This window comes from Erythrolamprus reginae, chromosome 11 (genome assembly GCF_031021105.1).
Source record: "Erythrolamprus reginae isolate rEryReg1 chromosome 11, rEryReg1.hap1, whole genome shotgun sequence".
NCBI lineage: Eukaryota > Metazoa > Chordata > Lepidosauria > Squamata > Dipsadidae > Erythrolamprus > Erythrolamprus reginae.
In genome coordinates, this window is record NC_091960.1 from 30004530 (window position 1) to 30023493 (window position 18964).

Below are 18964 nucleotides of genomic sequence, written 5' to 3' on the forward strand. Positions count from 1 at the left end.
TATAATATAATATAATATAATATAATATAATATAATATAATATAATATAATATAATATAATATAATATAATATAATATAATACAGTATAATATAATATAATATAATAAGATGGAGCAAAATTCATTTCACAAATGTCTCACAAAATTTGCATTCAATTGTGGTTGTCCGTTGGGGGCTACCTGTACCCAGAGGTGGGCTGCTAAGGTGCTTGCCCCATGGCTCTGAGTGCTAGCGGAGTCCAGGCCAATTCTGCTATTGGTGCCCATGCACATTGGTGCCCATGCGCATCTATGCGCAATTTCGCTCCCTGCCCAGGTGCAGTAGAATTGCGCTGGACTCTGCTAGCACTCAGAGCCACAGGGGCGAGCACATGTCACAGTTCCACCTTAGCAGCCCTCCTCTGCCTCTACCCTATTTGAAATATCCACGTATCCAGTTCCTACAATGCATCCCACAGAGTTTTATGAAAAAAAGCAAAGCATCCTTACATCTTATACCGAACATCGTAGAGCGTGCCTGGGGGCGTCTCCCCATTAATCTTCCACGTGAGGATACTTTCAAAGTTTATAGACCGAAAAGTTGCTTCTTGAATGATTGGTGATCTTTCTCCCAGTGAATTTCCTGCAAGGAAGCATGAATGAGGATTCAGGATCAGCTTTGGTAGAAAATTATGTTATAATTATGTTATAATTCATAGAAACGGCAGAAAAAGACCTCATGGTCCATCTAGTCTGCCCTTTTACTATTTTCTGTATTTTATCTTAGGATGGATCTATGTTTATCCCAGGCATGTTTAAATTCAGTTACTGTGGATTTATCTACCACGTCTGCTGGAAGTTTGTTCCAAGGATCTACTACTCTTTCAGTAAAATAATATTTTCTCATGTTGCTTTTGATCTTTCCCCCAACTAACTTCAGATTGTGTCCCCTTGTTCTTGTGTTCACTTTCCTATTAAAAACACTTCCCTCCTGGACCTTTAACATATTTAACATATTTAAATGTTTCAATCATGTCCCCCTTTTCCTTCTGTCCTCCAGACTATACAGATTGAGTTCATTAAGTCTTTCCTGATACGTTTTATGCTTAGGATTCTTTGCTGCCATTAAAGCAGAGGTCAGTTCAGACCGGTTTGCATGAACCGGTAGTCACCTGCTGGTGACATCACAATGATGTCATAGAACTGGTTCGGTCAGTGCCGGTCCATGGGCACTGCCATCTTTTTTTGGAATTTTAATTTTTTTTTTCTTCTAAGCATGCACAGAAGCTAAGTTTCCAGCGCTGCACATGCATTGCCATCTTGTTTTAGGGTTTTTTGGTGTTCTGCCTGGCTAATGGCAATTAGCCACCCACGAGTCCAGAATTAAGTCAAACACATGGCAATTGAATCAAGAAAGTCTCTTTTATGTACAGAGGCTAAAACACCTGCTTGAAATGCAAAACCAATAACTGTTTTACGAGTCCCAAAAGCTTACAGTTACTCTCACCAAAAGTTCACTTGACACGCAGAGGAGTGATTTATGAATCAATAAAGCCAGAGTTTCACACTCCGCACAGCCTTATCTGGCTTGAATGTCACAGAGTTCACAGAAATCCCGAAACAGAAAGCAAACCACGTTGCTCAATTTTCTTTCTTCTTCCAAACTGCTAACGATAAACGCCCACGCCCAGCACTCCAACCCTCCCTTATTCATCAGGGTCTCAGCAGCGTAATTAAACTCTGAACAGCTGCACTCCATTATCTGCTTTTACGCCTGCGCAGCTGTTCCTGCCTTCTCAAGATCCTGCGCACGTGGGGATTCAAGATAGGAAAAACATACCCAGAGCCCAAAAGGGAAAAAAAGAAAAAAATTCAAACTTTTTCTACCGGTTCTGCGTACCTGACCATACCCATAGGAGCCCATCACTGTATAAAGTATGGTACAATACTCATGCAGTATCAGTGGCAATATCAGCAATATCTGTGAGTTGGATTTCTGTGTTGGGCTCTAATTAGCAGTTGGCACCAAACAGACTTATTTCTTGTTTTATTGCTGGATTTCTTGCTGGATTTCTTGCCGATGCCCTTCATGGCATCGGACCAGAATATCTCCGGGACCGCCTTCTGCCGCACGAATCCCAGCGACCGGTTAGGTCCCACAGAGTTGGCCCTCTCTGGGTCCCGTCAACTAAACAATGTCGTTTGGCGGGACCCAGGAGAAGAGCCTTCTCTGTGGCGGCCCCGAACCTCTGGAAGCAGCTCCCCCCAGATATCAGAGTTGCCCCCACCCTCCTTGCCTCTTGCAAGCTCCTTAAAACCCACCTCTGTCGTCAGGCATGGGGGAATTGAAATTTTCCCTTCCCCTAGGCTTATAGAATTTATACATGGTATGCTTGTATGTATGAGTGGTTCTTTAAATTGGGGTTTTTTACATTATTTTAATATTACATTTGTTTACATTGTCTTTCTTACTGTTGTTAGCCGCCCCGAGTCTTCGGAGAGGGGCGGCATACAAATCAAATCAAATCAAGTCAAGTCAAGTCAAGTCAAATCAAATCAAAACTGAGACATCTCCCCCGGGCATATACAATTTATGAATGGTATGTCTGTATGTATGTTTGTTTAGAAAATGGGGTCTTTTAAATATTTTTAAACAGTAATTTAGATTTGTTGTAAATCGTTTTCACTTTGTTGTGAGCCGCCCCAAGTCTGCGGAGAGGGGCGGCATACAAATCTAAATAATAAATAAATAAATAAATAAAAATCAAATCAATAAATCCAAATCTCCCTGCTCCTAAAATATTAGAACGGCATGCTTAAATCTTATAAAATCAATGTGTGGGGGGCTATTTCTTTGGGGGGGGGCTCATCACTGGGACAAAACAAAAGCACCATGTATCTCAGTCACTGGGGAAATTATTAACTCCCAATAAATTATTCCCTGAGTGAAGGTCACCTGGAGAGTTTCAAAACTGAGTCAAAATATGACCTTTCAGTGTAATTATCCTTTATTTGCTTTCCAAGATAATGAAAAGAGCTAAACAAGAGGGAAATTCCCAAGCAGTATACAGCAGTATACAATGCTTAGCAATTTACTCTGTGATTCTAGACATTAATATTTATCTCTGGAATGAATCCATTCCTGATTTGATTTTCTTTCCTGCAATCTCGTGCTTGCTCTCTATGTAAATGAAACCCAGCTCAGCTTTCTATCCTTCAGGTAGATTTTAGCATCACACTTCTGAGCTAGTGTAGTCAATACACCAGCTAGTATGAGGACACCAAAGGGTGGGGACTTGTTTTGTCTTTCCATATACAACTTTTAGTAACCTTTACAAGCCACGGAGCCTATATATATATGTACCCGTATAACTAAAACCAAGGGTGAAGGATTTGCCAAAGACACTGAGATTCAAATCACAAGCTTCCAAAATAAAATTGTAGACTTCAGAACTTTCTATAATAGGATAGTGAACACAAGAACAAGGGGACACAATCTGAAGTTAGTTGGGGGAAAGATCAAAAGCAACGTGAGGAAATATTATTTCACTGAAAGAGTAGTAGATGCTTGGAACAAACTTCCAGCAGACGTGGTTGGTAAATCCACAGTAACTGAATTTAAACATGCCTGGGATAAACATATATCCATTCTGAGATAAAATACAGGAAATAGTATAAGGGCAGACTAGATGGACCAGGAGGTCTTTTTCTGCCGTCAGTCTTCTATGTTTCTATGTTTCTACATCTGCTATATTAACTTTATTATGTGGTCTGCCAAGAAATATTTATGCCAAGAAATGTGCTGAATCACACTTGTGCCATTAAAGAATTCTATTCTATTCTATTCTATTCTATTATTCTTATTCTTATTATTCTTATTATTCTTTATTATATTTGTATGCCGCCCCTCTCCGTAGACTCGGGGCGGCTTACAGCAATGATAAAAACAATATATAATAACAAATCTAATAATTAGGATCTAAAATAACAATAATACATTTAAAAAGTCTAAAACACAAGAAACCCCAATATATAAAAACATACATACAGTCATATCATACCCAAATAATTACATAGGCAGGGGGAGATGTTTCAGTTCCACCACGCTTGACGGCAGAGGTGGGTTTTAAGGAGTTTACGAAAGGCAAGGAGGGTGGGGGCAGTTCTGATCTCTGGAGGGAGCTGATTCCAGAGGGTCGGAGCCGCCACAGAGAAGGCTCTTCCCCTGGGTCCCGCCAAGTGACATTGTTTAGTCTATTCTTTATTTCCATTGCATTATTTTCAACCTAATTGGGCATCATGCCTATGAAGTTCAAGCCAAGGACAATTCCTCCTTAAGACGGTGATGTTTTGGTACTTCACGGAACATAGCCACTGTCTACTTTACAAGGGCTGGAGATAAACCCAATTACATCCACCGTCAAAACAAACACAATAGGCTTCAAGAGACTCTTGATTTTACCTGTCCAAAATATTTATACTGTCACCCAGAGCATATAAAACATCTCCGGGTGGCAGGCTAACCAGTACAGTAGAGTGCAAATAGTAAGATACAGCAGATTACAAAGCAATAGACTTATTGTACTCATATTCCATCTCTTTATCAGCTGCACATGGGAAAGCATTTAATTTCCCATCCTTCCTTTTATTTTCCCATACAGGAGTTCTTAACAGAATAACAGAATTGGAAAGGACCTTGGAGGTCTTCAACACCCTGCTCAAGCAAAGCTAGAAGACCTCCAAGGTCCCTTCCAACTCTATGGTTGTTGTTGTTATTATTAGGGGTACTGATTTCTGACAAGTCTCAAAATGTGCAGTCAGGCGGTAGGGAAAGCAAGTAGAATGCTTGGCTGCATAGCTAGAGATATAACAAGCAGGAAGAGGGAGATTGTGATCCCACTGTATAGAGCGCTGGTGAGACCACATTTGGAATACTGTGTTCAGTTCTGGAGACCTCGCCTACAAAAAGATATTGACAAAATTGAACGGGTCCAAAGACGGGCTACAAAAATGGAAGATCTTAAGCATCAAACATATCAGGAAAGACTTAATGAACTCAATCTGTATAGTCTGGAGGACAGAAGGAAAAAGGGGGGACATGATCGAAACATTTAAATATGTGAAAGGGTTAAATAAGATTCAGGAGGGAAGTGTTTTTAATAGGAAAGTGAACACAAGAACAAGGGGACACAATCTGAAGTTAGTTGGGGGAAAGATCAAATGCAACGTGAGAAAATATTATTTTGCTGAAAGAGTAGTAGATGCTTGGAACAAACTTCCAGCAGACGTGGTTGGTAAATCCACAGTAACTGAATTTAAACATGCCTGGGATTAACATATATCCATCCTAAGATAAGATACAGGAAATAGTATAAGCGCAGACTAGATGGACCATGCGGTCTTTTTCTGCCGTCAATCTTCTGTGTTTCTATTATTATTATTATTATTATTAGTAGTAGTAGTAGTAGTAGTATTAGTATTATTAGTATTAGTATTATTAGTATTAGTATTATTAGTATTAGTATTATTAGTATTATTATATCCATTCTAATCTACCCAGGCTTCATGCTCTGGGGAATCCAGAGCATGATATCATGGTCTTTCGAGACTGAAAGACGCCAATGCAATATTATTATTATTGAAAGACATTCTGCTTTCCTGCTTGGACCTATTTCCAGGAGGTTGCTGTGTTCTGCTCTGCTGTTCCTCAAAAACTCAGAGACTTGATTTTTTTTTAAAAGACATTTATGAAAGAAAAAAAACCCTCAAAAGGGCTGCTTACCTGCTAGAGAGCACAGGGCCCAGTAAAGAAAAATCTTCTTCATTAATAGCGTAACAAGACAAGCCAGACAGAAACAATTTCCCATAGACGGACTACTTTGCTCTCCAGAAGGTCTTCAAATTTCCTTTGCCGGCAACGCTGAGCAATTCCTTTCCACCAGATAGCGAAATTAACCTGGCATCTTCGTTCTCATGTAGCCCACGGGAGAATGAACACCTTGGGATGTGATTAATCCTCAATCTCTCCCCCAGAGGAGCGTCTGTTGCCAGATCAACCAGCCACTCACCTGGAAGCCCTCCATCCTTCTGAAGCAAGCCTCCCTTCTGATAAGCTGCTTCCTACAATCATTCCTTGGCGTCAGAGGAGTTTTACTGGTCTGGCAGCTTGCTTATTTATATATTATTTTCAGTCGCATCTCAACAGGCTGAAGCAAGACGCTCACCACACCCCACACTCCGCGACTTCTGCAGCTTATGCGGCTGCTGAAGTCAAGAAAACTTACAGTGATCTCGGGCCAGTGGAAGAACATCTGGAATTTATTTTATTTTATTATTTTATTTTATTTTATTTTATTTTATTTTATTTTACTTTACTTTACTTTACTTTACTTTACTTTACTTTACTTTACTTTACTTTACTTTACATTTCATCTCATCTCATCTCATCTCATTTCATTATTATTATTGAAAGACATTCTGCTTTCCTGCTTGAACCTACTTTATTTCCAGGAGGTTGTTCTGCTCTGCTCTGCTGTTCCTCAAAAACTAAACCACATTTGGAATACTGTGTTCAGTTCTGGAGAGCTCACCTACAAAAAGATATTGACAAAATTGAACGGGTCCAAAGACGGGCTACAAGAATGGTGGAAGGTCTTAAGCATAAAACGTATCAGGAAAGACTTCATGAACTCCATCTGTATAGTCTGGAGGACAGAAGGAAAAGGGGGGACATGATCAAAACATTTAAATATGTCAAAGGGTTAAATAAGGTCCAGGAGGGAAGTGTTTTTAATAGGAAAGTGAACACAAGAACAAGGGGACACAATCTGACGTTAGTTGGGGGAAAGATCAAAAGCAACATGAGAAAATATTATTTTACTGAAGGAATAATAGATCCTTGGAACAAACTTCCAGTAGACGTGGTAGATAAATCCACAGTAACTGAATTTAAACATGCCTGGGATAAGCATATATCTACCTTAAAAGATAAAATACAGAAAATAGTATAAGGGCAGACTAGATGGACCATGAGGTCTTTTTCTGCTGTCAGATTTCTATGTTTCTATGTAACTAAGAGACTTGATTATTAAGCTGATCCCCGGAGAGGGGAGGCATACTAATAAACATAAATAAATAAATAAACAATAAATAAATAATAATAAATAAATAAATATCATTTCATTTTTATTTCATTTTATTTCATTTTATTTATATTTATACAAGTGCACTAGAGTGCCTTCCGTCCCCTGTCCTATTGCTCTCCTATATCTCCTATACCTTTCTTCTATTCCTATATCTCTTCTTCTATTCTTTCATTGATATGTTTTTTCCCTATATCTTCTCTTCTATTCTTTCTTAGATATATTTTACTATGAGTATCTCCTCTATAACCTCCATTATGTATTTAACTATGTGTATGTATACCCACTAAAACCCTCATTGTGTATTGGACAAAATCAATCAATCAATAAAATTTATTTATTTATTTATCTTTAAATTTATTTACTACCTTACCTACTTACTTTATTTACTTACTTACTTACTTGCTTACTTCCTTATTTGCTAGTTAGTTAGTTAGTTAACTAATTAATTAGATTTCTATGCCGCCCTTCGCCACAGACTCACAATAGAAATAAATACAAGATGCAGAATTGGAGCATGTAAGAAATCAAAAGTTAAAAATAGTCTTAAAGAACTATTATTCTAAAGCCGGATTTTTTAAATTTTGCATTTGTTTTATTTTGGAGCACCGGCATTCTCAGGCCCAAGGCGGGAAAAATATTTAAAAGAAAACAAATTGATGACAATTGAAAAAAAAAAGTCTTTATAGGTTTCTAATTCCAGGAAAGCTGAAAGCATAAAGGGTGGAAATGTCTAAAGGACTGCTCCAAAAGATCTTTATATTTATTTATTTTTTAATTTGATTTGATTTGATTTGATTTGTATGCCACCCCTCTCCGTAGACTCGGGGCGGCTCACAGCATACAATAAGACAATTCATAACAAATCTAATAAATTTTAAAAATATTAAAAAAAACCCATTATTAAAGCAGACATACACACAAACATATCATACATGAATTGTATAGGCCCGGGGAGGTGTCTCAATTCCCCCATGCCTGATGGCAGAGATGGGTTTTAAGAAGTTTACGAAAGGCAAGGAGGGTGGGGGCAGCTCTAATATCCGAGGGGAGCTGGTTCCAGAGAGTCGGGGCCGCTACAGAGAAGGCTCTTCCCCTGGGACCCGCCAGACGACATTGTTTAGTCGACGGGACCCGGAGAAGGCCAACTCTGTGGGACCTAATCAGTCGCTAGGATTTATAGGTCATAACCAACACTTTGAATTGTGACCAGAAATTGATCGGCAACCAATGCAGACTGTAGAGTGTTGGAGTGACATGGGCATACCCAGGGAAGCCCATGATTGCTCTCGCAGCTGCATTCTGCACGATCTGGAGTTTCCGAACACTCTTCAAAGGTAGCCCCATGTAGAGAGCATTACAGTAGTCGAATCTCGAGGTGATGAGGGCGTGAGTGACTGTGAGCAGTGTGTCCCGGTCCAGATAGGGCCGCAACTGGTGCACCAGGCGAACCTGGGCAATGAAGGACTTATAACTTATAAAGGGTCGTTCTGTGCAATATGTTGGACTCTGTCACTAAATGCATGGGGTAGAACAGAGGAAGGATCACCTGGTGTCCTACTTTTCAACTCTTCTCCGGGAACTCAATGGCTTGCATGGTTAGGACACTGGGTTGGAGGTTGGCAAGCCCGTGTCCAAGACCCGACTGTTGCTGAAGGGTGGGGTTGAACTCCCGTCCTTCGTTCCAGCTCCTTGATGGACATCGAACTGGGTGTCCGCCCCCCCAGGCAACAGTGATGTCACAGGGCAATCGTTTCAACCCTGAAGTGCCGTGGTGGCTTCTGACACAAGTGCAAAAAAAATAAAAATCTATTCTGATGTTTTTTCCTGCACTTAAAAAGTTTAAGGCTGCAATAACCAAGGATCACCCACCGAGATTTCTCAATTGTTCACTGGATAGTTTCAGCTCTGGAAATCTCCCAGAATCTTTTTGGATACAGAGATATTACAAGTGTATATTGTTATAGCCAAACCTTTTTATTTCTTACCTATTGTTTGCATCTTGTACCCACCCCTGGAGAATTTCAGTGAAATCATCCAGCCGATTTCCTTATCTTCAAGTTCAATGGGAAATTTCAAGAAAGCATTTATTCCTAGCTTTAATTGTGCCTCTAGGCTCCTTATGTCATGTCTTGAAAGGTGCTGGGCTTAGAATTTGGGGAGTGTGTGTGTATGTGTGTGTGTGAGAGAGAGAGAGTATCTGAATTATTAGCCTATTGTAGTTCCTACAGCTGAGAAAAAGAGATTTTGCTTTGGAGAAGAAAATTGAGGGACATGATCCTTGGGATATTAACCCCGTGTGAAACATCGTAGAATGAAGTAATCTATTGGTTTCTGTTGTGTTACTTACTCCATTTTATTTTTGCGCTTTGTACTGAAAGTAGCATTGACATTTTAAAGAGAAAACATCTCTTATCAACCTCATGTTTTGCTCTACAACTCCAAAATGTATGTAGTCCCAGCCCAAATAGAGATAAGTCAACGGCGGGGTACGAGCCGGAACGCTAAATTGCGTTCATCAACGCAGCTTGTAAGTTCTTGCAGGACCAGAGCGACTTTGCTGCTGCACCTGTGGAGGTAGCACAATCGTGCATGGAGCCACAGGTGCGCCAGTGTTTTGGCATGTGCAGAAGCAAAAAACCTTCACTGAAACATGAGCATACCTGTGGCTCCGTGCATAATTTTTCTACCTCCACAGGTGTAGGATATGGAGGAATTTGCCCGTAGTATTTGCTTTTTAGTTATATTCCTGCTGTCACATAAATTAGTGACAGGTGCCCACAAAATATTTCCGTGTTCTGAAACTCTTTAAAAAATCCAACCAGGAAAAATTGCATCACCCTTTTGTCATTCTGAAGGCTCTTCCCCTGGGGCCTGCCAAACGGCATTGTTTAGTCGACAGGACCCGGAGAAGGCCAACTCTGTGGGACCTGATCGGCCGCTGGGATTCGTGCGGTAGAAGGTGGTTCTGGAGGTATTCTGGTCCGATGCCATGTAGGGCTTTAAAGGTAATTACCAACACTTTGAATTGAGACCGGAAACTGATCGGCAGTCAGTCGCTCAGTCGTAAGTCGCTTTTTCTAGTTCTGTTTGAAAGACTTTGAAAAGTTGTTAAATGTATCATTGTAAGTCAAAGACAAACTGTATCACATGCAAATCGGATTCCACCATGTCGATGCTTTCTCTGATCCTACCACGTTGATGTTACATCATGGAGAGGTAGATGGTTTTGTGCCTCTGCGGAGGTGTAATTTGCACAGGCTGCACTGTTTGTATGTAAATGGCACACCTTACCAAGCTAGGCCTCCCATCGGCCCGCCTGCCCTGCGAGTGCAACACACCAAATATATCATCACCTTCACCTCATTGAACCCTTGGGAACCAGTGTACAGTATTGCTTGTTCGGTCTTATTGCAATCGTTCTCAGAAATGAGATAACTTTTGCGTAGACTCAACAAAGTCAAGGATATGTAAGAGCACTTGGAACAATTAAATAAATAAAATAAAACCACTGTAAAGTATGGAAACGGAAATATAGAAACAGAAGATTGACGGCAGAAAAAGACCTCATGGTCCATCTAGTCTTCCCTTATACTATTTCCTGTATTTTATCTTAGGACGGATCTATGTTTATCCCACACATGTTTAAATTCAGTTATTGTGGATTTACCAACCACATCTGCTGGAAGTTTGTTCCAAGCATCTACTACTCTTTCAGTCAAATAATATTTTCTCACGTTGTTTCTGATCTTTCCCCCAACTAACCTCAGATTGTGCCTCCTTGTACTTGTGTTCACTTTCCTATTAAAACCACTTACCTCCTGAATCTTATTTAACCCTTTAACATATTTAAATGTTTTGATCCTGTCCCCCCTTTCCCTTCTGTCTTCCAGACTATACAGATTGAGTTCATGAAGTCTTTCCTGATAAGTTTTATGCTTAAGACCTTCCACCATTTTTGTAGCCCGTCTTTGGACCCGTTCAATTTTGTCAATATCCTTTTGTAGGTGAGGTCTCCAGAACTGAACACAGTATTTCAAATGTGGTCTCACCAGTGCTCTATATAGCAGGATCACAAGGATCCTACTTGCTTTTCCTACTGCCCGACCACACTGCTCACCCATTTTGAGACTGTCAGAAATCACTACCCCTAAATCCTTCTCTTCTGAAGTTTTTGCTAGCACAGAACTGCCAATACAATACTCAGATTGAAGATTCCTTTTCCCCAAGTGCATTATTTTACATTTGGAAACATTAAACTGCAGTTTCCATTGCTTTGACCATTTATCTAGTAAAGCTAAATCATTTACCATATTACAGACACCTCCAGGAATATCAACCCTATTGCACACTTTAGAGTCATCGGCAAATAGGCAAAGCTTCCCTATCAAAACTTCCCCTACATCACTCACAAACATATTAAAAAGAATAGGACCCAGAACAGACCCTTGTGGCACACCGCTTGTAACCTTTCTCTTCTCATTTTCCTTCCCCAAAACTAAGGTGTGTCTTATGCGGCAGTGTTTCCCAACCCTGGCAACTTGAAGATATTTGGACTTCAACTCCCAGAATTCCCCAGCCAGCATTCCCTGGCTGGGGAATTCTGGGAGTTGAAGTCCAAATACCTTCAAGTTGCCAAGGTTGGGAAACACTGTTATACGGTGTGTCTTATAGACCAAAAAAATACGGTATCTAAATTCAAAAGAAAACCTCCTGACCCCCAGCAGGCTAGCAGGAGAGGCTCCGACCTGGGGAAAAGAAGGAAGGAGGAAGGACTCCCAAATGCAGCACAGAAGCAAATTCTGGAGAGGTAACTAATAATTTCCCACTTGGTGACTCATGGTCTCCTTTCAAGTTAGTTCTCAGCATAACCATTGCCGCTTCCTGCCCGATCTGAAACTATTACACAGACAGGAGAAGTGTAGCAATGAAGGTGTTGGAATCAAGGGAGGGGAGACTTAGATTTGAGTCCTCACTCAGGGACAGACAGCGGTGGTGAGGGAAACCTGGCCCACAGCCTGCGCTGGATGTTGGTTAAGATGCTGGACTAGGAACAGAGAGACCTGAGTTCGAGTCCTCCCTTAAGCAAAGTTGTTCTCTCCTAATCCAAGTAGGGAAATGGAATAATTATACATCTACTACAGGCAGAGGTGGGCTGCTACGGTGGAACGGTGAGGTGTGCTTGCCTCCATGGCTCTCAGTGCCAGCAGATTCCAGCGCAATTCTGCTATTGCACCTGGGCAGGGAGCGAAATTGCGCGTGGACACGCAGGGCCGCCCGTGGCCCAGGTACAGTAGCATAATTCCACTGGACTCCGCTAGTACTCAGAGCCACGGGACACCGTTCCACCCTAGCAGTCCACCTCTGACTACAGGTGAGCTTTCTTTCTTTCTTTCTTTCTTTCTTTCTTTCCTTCCTCCCTCCCTCTTTCTTTCTTTCTTGATTTGATTTGTATGCCGCCCCTCTCCACAGACTCGGGGCGGCTCACAGCAGTGATAAAACAGTATACAATGGCAAATCTAATATTAAGTCTAAAATAACAATTTTACATTAAAAACCTAAAAACACCCTTATATAAAAACATACACACAAACATTCCATACATAAAACTACATAGGCAAGGGGAGATGTCTCAGTTCCCCCATGCCTGACGGCAGAGGTGGGTTTTAAGAAGTTTACGAAAGGCATGGAGGGTGGGGGCAGTCCTGACCTCCGGGGGGGAGCTGATTTCAGAGGGTTGGGGCCGCCACAGAGAAGGCTCTTCCCCTGGGTCACGCCAACTGACATTGTTTAGTCAATGGGACCCGGAGAAGTCCAACTCTGTGGGTCCTAACCGGCCGCTGGGATTCGTGCGGCAGAAGGCGGTCTCGCAGAAGGTGCCATGAAGGGCTTTATAGGTCATAACCAACACTTTGAATTGTGACCGGAAACCGATCGGCAACCAATGCAGACTGTGGAGTGTTGGTATAACATGGGCATACTTAGGGAAGCCCATGATTGCTCTCGCAGCTGCATTCTGCACGATCTGAAGTTTCCGAACACTCTTCAAAGGTAGCCCCATGTAGAGAGCTACTTAAAGACCACTGCAGAAAAGGAGATAAAATCAGGCACAATCATGCTTAATGACTGGCATGATTTATAATCATAAATTGAGGACAACCTGCAATCTGTTTTGGACCAGCATGGTAGATTATGGACCATAGCTGTTAAGTCATTAACAATGCTGAATCTGTTGTAGCTAAATTTGTATTTATTTTACAAGAGCTGTAACGATAACCAGTAACTAACAACTATCTACACCAATGACCCACGCCGGCAAACCATTGCTCTATTTATACCTTCTCAACTTGGTGGGAAGAGACCGAGACAGCCGTTTATTTTGGGCAGCATTGTCTCAGCCAATCAACAGCTGTTGCCGGCAGCCATGCGGGAACCAATCAGATTGCTTTATTTGTTCAATTGACAGACATAACAATAGCCTTCAATGAAAAGGACTTTATCCTGCTCTGATCTGCTTTGGGATAATGACAACAATAAAAAAAACCACACACACAAATATAAACACACCTATGCATTTAAAAAATTGTATTTATAAACAGTACAATTAATCAACAGTACAGTATACATAACCAAGAAGAAAGATGTACAAAAATAAATCATTTGAAATATGAGGACTTAATTTCCTATCAACCAAAGAACTCCCTTTAGTCTGCACGAATCTTTTTAATGCATTTTAGAAAATTAATTTGGGCAGTTAGTTTCCCAAGTTATACTCATGAGCACCAAATATGAAATTATGGAATTTATGAGATCACCTACATTGCACCTAGGTAAAAAGTGTACGGCTTTGATTATAGTTATGGATACCTACATTGCATTTCCCCCTAACGGGAGTCTTTCCTCTAAATACATTCTTCAAAATCAATAGGTAAAGCTAGTCTAATGCCTCCCACGACCAACAATTCCCTTTAGCCTCTGTTTTCTCAACCTCGGCCACTAAGATATGTGGACTTCAACTCCCAGAATTCCCCAGCCAGCCTTGCTGTGGGAGTCAAAGCCTTAACAGAATAACGCTCCATCTTTCTATTCAGTAGCAACATTTGGAAAGCCCATAGGGAGTTCTAGTTGCAGCTGTATTTATCAACGAACTTAGGTTTGGTTAACTTAATAATACTGTCTCATTTAAGACCTAAAAGTTGCCACCTTATTTGTGTAGGAAGAAACTGTTGATCCAACAAAGCAAGCCAATACTGTCAATAAGAGGGATTTCGAAATTGTACATATTTGCACGTAAAATTTTATTGCGCTAAAATCCCTTAGGTAAACTCTGTTAAAATGCCGTAAGTGTGTATGGGGCCCATGTCTCCAACCTGGTATACCCCCTGATTCTTTTAGACAGGCTAACTGGGGAACTTTGAGAGATCAAAACTTTGGAAGACCCTCAACAGAGGAAGACAGGTGTGGATGGTGGTTTCCCATGCCTTCTCAGCTTGGTGAGGAAGATAAACTGAAAAGCAATTTTTAGATAAGCAAAGGGTGTCTCCTCTTGGAACATGGACAAAAGGACACCTGGTGTAATCTAAACTGATGAAAGTTACCTCCTATGTGACAACAGGAATGAACATCAATTGGGTGAAATCACACCCCGACTTCCTCTGACAAGCCTTGAAAGCCCTGAAGGAAGGAGGAACATCATCACTGCTTGCCTTAGTACTGATGGTGTTACCTAGTTTGATATTGAAATGTCTGCAGAAAACTAGCACCAAAGAGCTACAGTTCAACTCGGAGCTACAACAGTCCATGAATTTTGTGGCCCCGACCAATGAGAGACATAACATCCCAATCTCAATATGAGTTATAAATGAAAGCATATAACCGCAAAGACATTCTATAAAAATATTTGGAATCTGAAAGTGGCTCTTGGTTTGAAGAATTATTATTATTATTATTATTATTATTATTATTATTATTATTAATAATAATAATAATAATAATAATAATAATAATAATAATAAGATTTGTATGCCGGCCCTCTCCGTAGACTACTTCACAGTTAGGGGGTCCTCGGTGCTCTGTGTGCTTGCTTTTATTTCCTGCAGGCATTTCACTGCTCAAACTAGGCATCATCATCAGTAGACAGCATCACTAGCATCTAGCAGTGCCATCATCACCAGCACTGATGATGTTATCTAGATGGGTGATGCAAGGAAAAAAGCAAGCTCAGGGAGCACTAAGCACCCCCTTATATTTTCCTTTACTGGTGCTTCCCTACAATATAAACGTAGATGTGGGTTAACCTTCCATGCCTGCAAGAATGTGGAATGCCCTCTGTAGACGTGATAAGAATAAAAGCTACATGCCTGGTCAAAGGTAATCCACTCCTTTTCTTAATTTAAGGAAATAATTATTCATTTAGGCTTCCTTTCACCTAATTCTTTTTAGAATTGGTTTTTTAATGTTTTAGCCTTTTTAGAATTTTTTAAAAAGATTATTTTTATTAATTGGATCAGACATGTCATTGTATATTCTTTTTACTGATGTGTTGTGAGCTGCCCCGAGTCCACGGAGAGGGGCAGCATACAAGTCCAATCAATAATAATAATAATCTTTATCTCTTCCTTAATTCTAGAAGACCCTTATATGTCTCTAGGATAAAGGTTGCTTGCTTATTCAGCTCTTCTATTGTTCTAGCTAAGAGCAAAAGGTTAAACTATGCTCACTTGCTTAGTCTGAACTTTCTGTATGCTGTATATTGTTACCAGAGATAAGGTGGAACAGTGACATGTGCTCACCCTTGTGGCTCTGAGTGCTAGTGGAGTTCAGAGCAATTCTGCTACTGCACCTGAGCAGGTAGCAGAATCACGTGCGGAGACGTAGGTGCTCCTGTGTTTCGGTTTTACCTTTTACTTTTCTTTCGGTTTTGCCACGCGGAAACACGGGCGTACATGCGTCTCCATGCACGATTCTGCTACCTGCCCAGATGCAGTAGCAGAAATGCAGTAGCAGAATTGCACTGGAGTCACGTCAGCGTTCCACCTTAGCAGCCCACCTCTGCTTGTTACTAGTTAGCTATCTTTCAACCAAGTCAATCATTGGGATTGCATCCACAAAAATTTTGTTATAAAAAATAAACCGCTAGTCCAAGGAAGTCAGAGCTTCCAATCAGAAACTGCTCACACAGAAAGATTCCTGATCCGGACAAGCTTTGTTTCAAGAAATCTATGTCTCTATGTCAGTGATTTCTACAGTAGATCCAGGTTTGTCTGCAGACAATTGCACAATAAAGAGCCTGTCTGATATTTCTTTCTTGTCTTTGCAATGAGTTGATGAAAAAAAAAGTTAGGCCTTAAATTAGTGTGAGGTTAAAGGAACTTTCTCCAAAGAGGGAGATATTATTTTGATGTCTTAGCCTTTTTTAGAATTGTTTTTTTAGATTAGTTATTTATATTAATTGGATCAGATATGTCATTGTGTATTGTTTCTATTGATGTGTTGTGAGCTGCCCCAAGTCCACGGAGAGTGGCAGCATACAAGTCCAATTAATAATAATAATAATAATAATAATAATAATAATAATTATCCTTATCTCTTTCTTCATTCTAGAAAGCCGAAAATTCCTTTCACCTTAAAAGAACAGCACCAGTCTAGATTTGCTCACATAATGCAATGCCTAACAGTTTCATAAGAATCTTCCTGTTCTCAATTCTTGATCCCAGATTGAATTGTTATTTATTCCCATATTTATTCCCATATTTATTCCCATATCTCAGGGACCGCTTTCTGCTGTACAAATCCCAGCGACCAGTTAGGTCCAAAAGAGTGGGTCTTCTCCGGGTCCTGTCAACTAAACAATGCCGCTTGGCGGGACCCAGGGGAAGAGCCTTCTCTGTGGCGGCCCTGGCCCTCTGGAACCAACTCCCCCCAGAGATTAGAATTGCCCCCACCCTCCTTGCCTTTCGCAAGCTACTTAAAACCCACCTCTGCTGCCAGGCATGGGGGAATTGAGATACTCTTTCCCCCTAGGCCTTTACAATTTTATGCATGGTATGTCTGTATGTATGTTTGGTTTTTTATATTAATGGGTTTTTAATCGTTTTTAGTATTGGATTATTACTGTACACTGTTTTATTATTGCTGTTAGCCGCCCTGAGTCTCCGGAGAGGGGCGGCAGACAAATCCAATAAATAATAATAATAATAATAATAATAATAATAATAATAATAATAATAATAATATTGGTGTCAGCAAGCTTAAACCAATTTGTGGTCACTAAAGAGACCTGCAAATGGCTCGTTATGGTTCACAAGTTCACTTTCCTCACCTATTTTAGATGGGGAAAACATATCCACAAATGGAGAAGTGGATATGGATATCTAAAATATGATAGTCATTTTTGAGCTGAACATCTCAATAGTTGGGAAAGAACGCTTACTTTTCCAATAATTCCAATTCTCCATAGGAAACTTCTTATTTCCATGAATAAATCACTAATGAAAACCCCTGTTCCAGTTTTCAGTCTCAATGGCATTTTACTTAGGAAAGTTCAGTTTTGCTTTTCAGTTTTTAAAGATAAGATGTAATGGAAGACGATGGCAACCTAGAAGTAGAATGTAACTATAATACCTGTCCTCTTTGGTTGAATCCGAATCCCAACAGAATTCTTCTGGGATTTTTAAAGTGCAACTCTCACCAAAGGGTCTTTTAGAAAAATCATGGTAAGGTCTTCTCTACCCTTAGAATACATACCAGTAGCAGGCATCAAGTTCTTGAAATGTAATGTCCTTGTCTGGGTTGATAATTGTGGCCTGTAGATTTCCGAGTATTGCTTTCAACCTGTTCTCCATTTTCAACCCTGTCTATACAAGACACACCAAGCATAGATCTTTCCAGCTGGAGAGCCTCACCATTGCTAGAGTCATTTTCACATCTCCATTCTTCTACAGCCTGCCCTTCAGGCTCACTACATAGGGATGCCTGTGAGTTTTGTAGACTTGCGCAAATGCTTCTGCATTGGACTCCTGCAGTTCTGATTTCCAAACCTCTGGGACAGTGCAAGTTGTGACTTCCTGAGAACATTAACTGGTTCAGAAAGTCGAGATCTCTGTTTGGGATTTCTTGACCTTCTCTAGGAGCAGATGAGAAGTCATCTGCAAAGCTAACCGATTCATCCATCACGGAGTCCTCAGAAAGGGAAGTCTTCTCAAAGAGTCCAGAAGAAGCGCCTGTTGTCATCCATTCGGCTGTAAAAAGGGGCTCTGATATCTTTGCAGCTGGCCAATTTTCTCCACTTTGCTGAGAATCCCGAGATCCAGAAGAAGAGCCGTAAAATGTTGGAAAGGTGCCAACGGTTGAGCAGTTTTCATCCCTCTGGAACCGAAGTGTTGCGGTGTAAGGAACGCGACTACTACTATCATCCTCATCATCGCTCTCCTCACTTTCTTTTAATGAAGAATCCGCTGAAAGAGGTAACCGGGCAGGTATGATTTCCAGAATAAAGCAGACATTCATTTTGGTCAACTTTATTTCACCCAATTCCAGAACGTTCTTTGGGTGCTGGTACTTAGAAAAATTCTAATTTGGGAAGGGAGAAGTGGGGAAGAAGAGAGAGACATTTTCATTTTTTTAAACTGAGAAACAGGAAGCAAGAGGAACAGCTCACAAATCGACAGGATTGTTGAGAGGCTGTGCTTTGTTTACGTATTGTATTAACACAGACTTATTATAAATGGATATCTGTATTAGCTACATCAAAACTTTGACTTGAAATTTAGAAACGTGGAAAAGTATAATTAAGCTCATCCGCCAAAAACTAGATCTGGAAGTTAAATTGAATTCATTTAAGA

The 18964-nt window shown here is 40.5% G+C and overlaps 1 protein-coding gene across 1 annotated transcript in view; it reads right to left on the reverse strand.

The window, feature by feature from the left end:
* Positions 1-549: 549 nt before the first annotated feature.
* IFNLR1 (interferon lambda receptor 1) overlaps positions 550-18964 on the reverse strand; it is a 46554-nt gene continuing 28139 nt past the window's right edge. The window contains exons 7-8 of the mRNA XM_070764094.1: positions 17868-18692; positions 550-622 (exon numbers count right to left, since the gene is read on the reverse strand). Of these exons, the coding sequence (XP_070620195.1) occupies positions 17880-18692 (813 nt within the window). The 3' untranslated portion in view covers positions 550-622; positions 17868-17879. The remainder of the gene's footprint in view (positions 623-17867; positions 18693-18964) is intronic.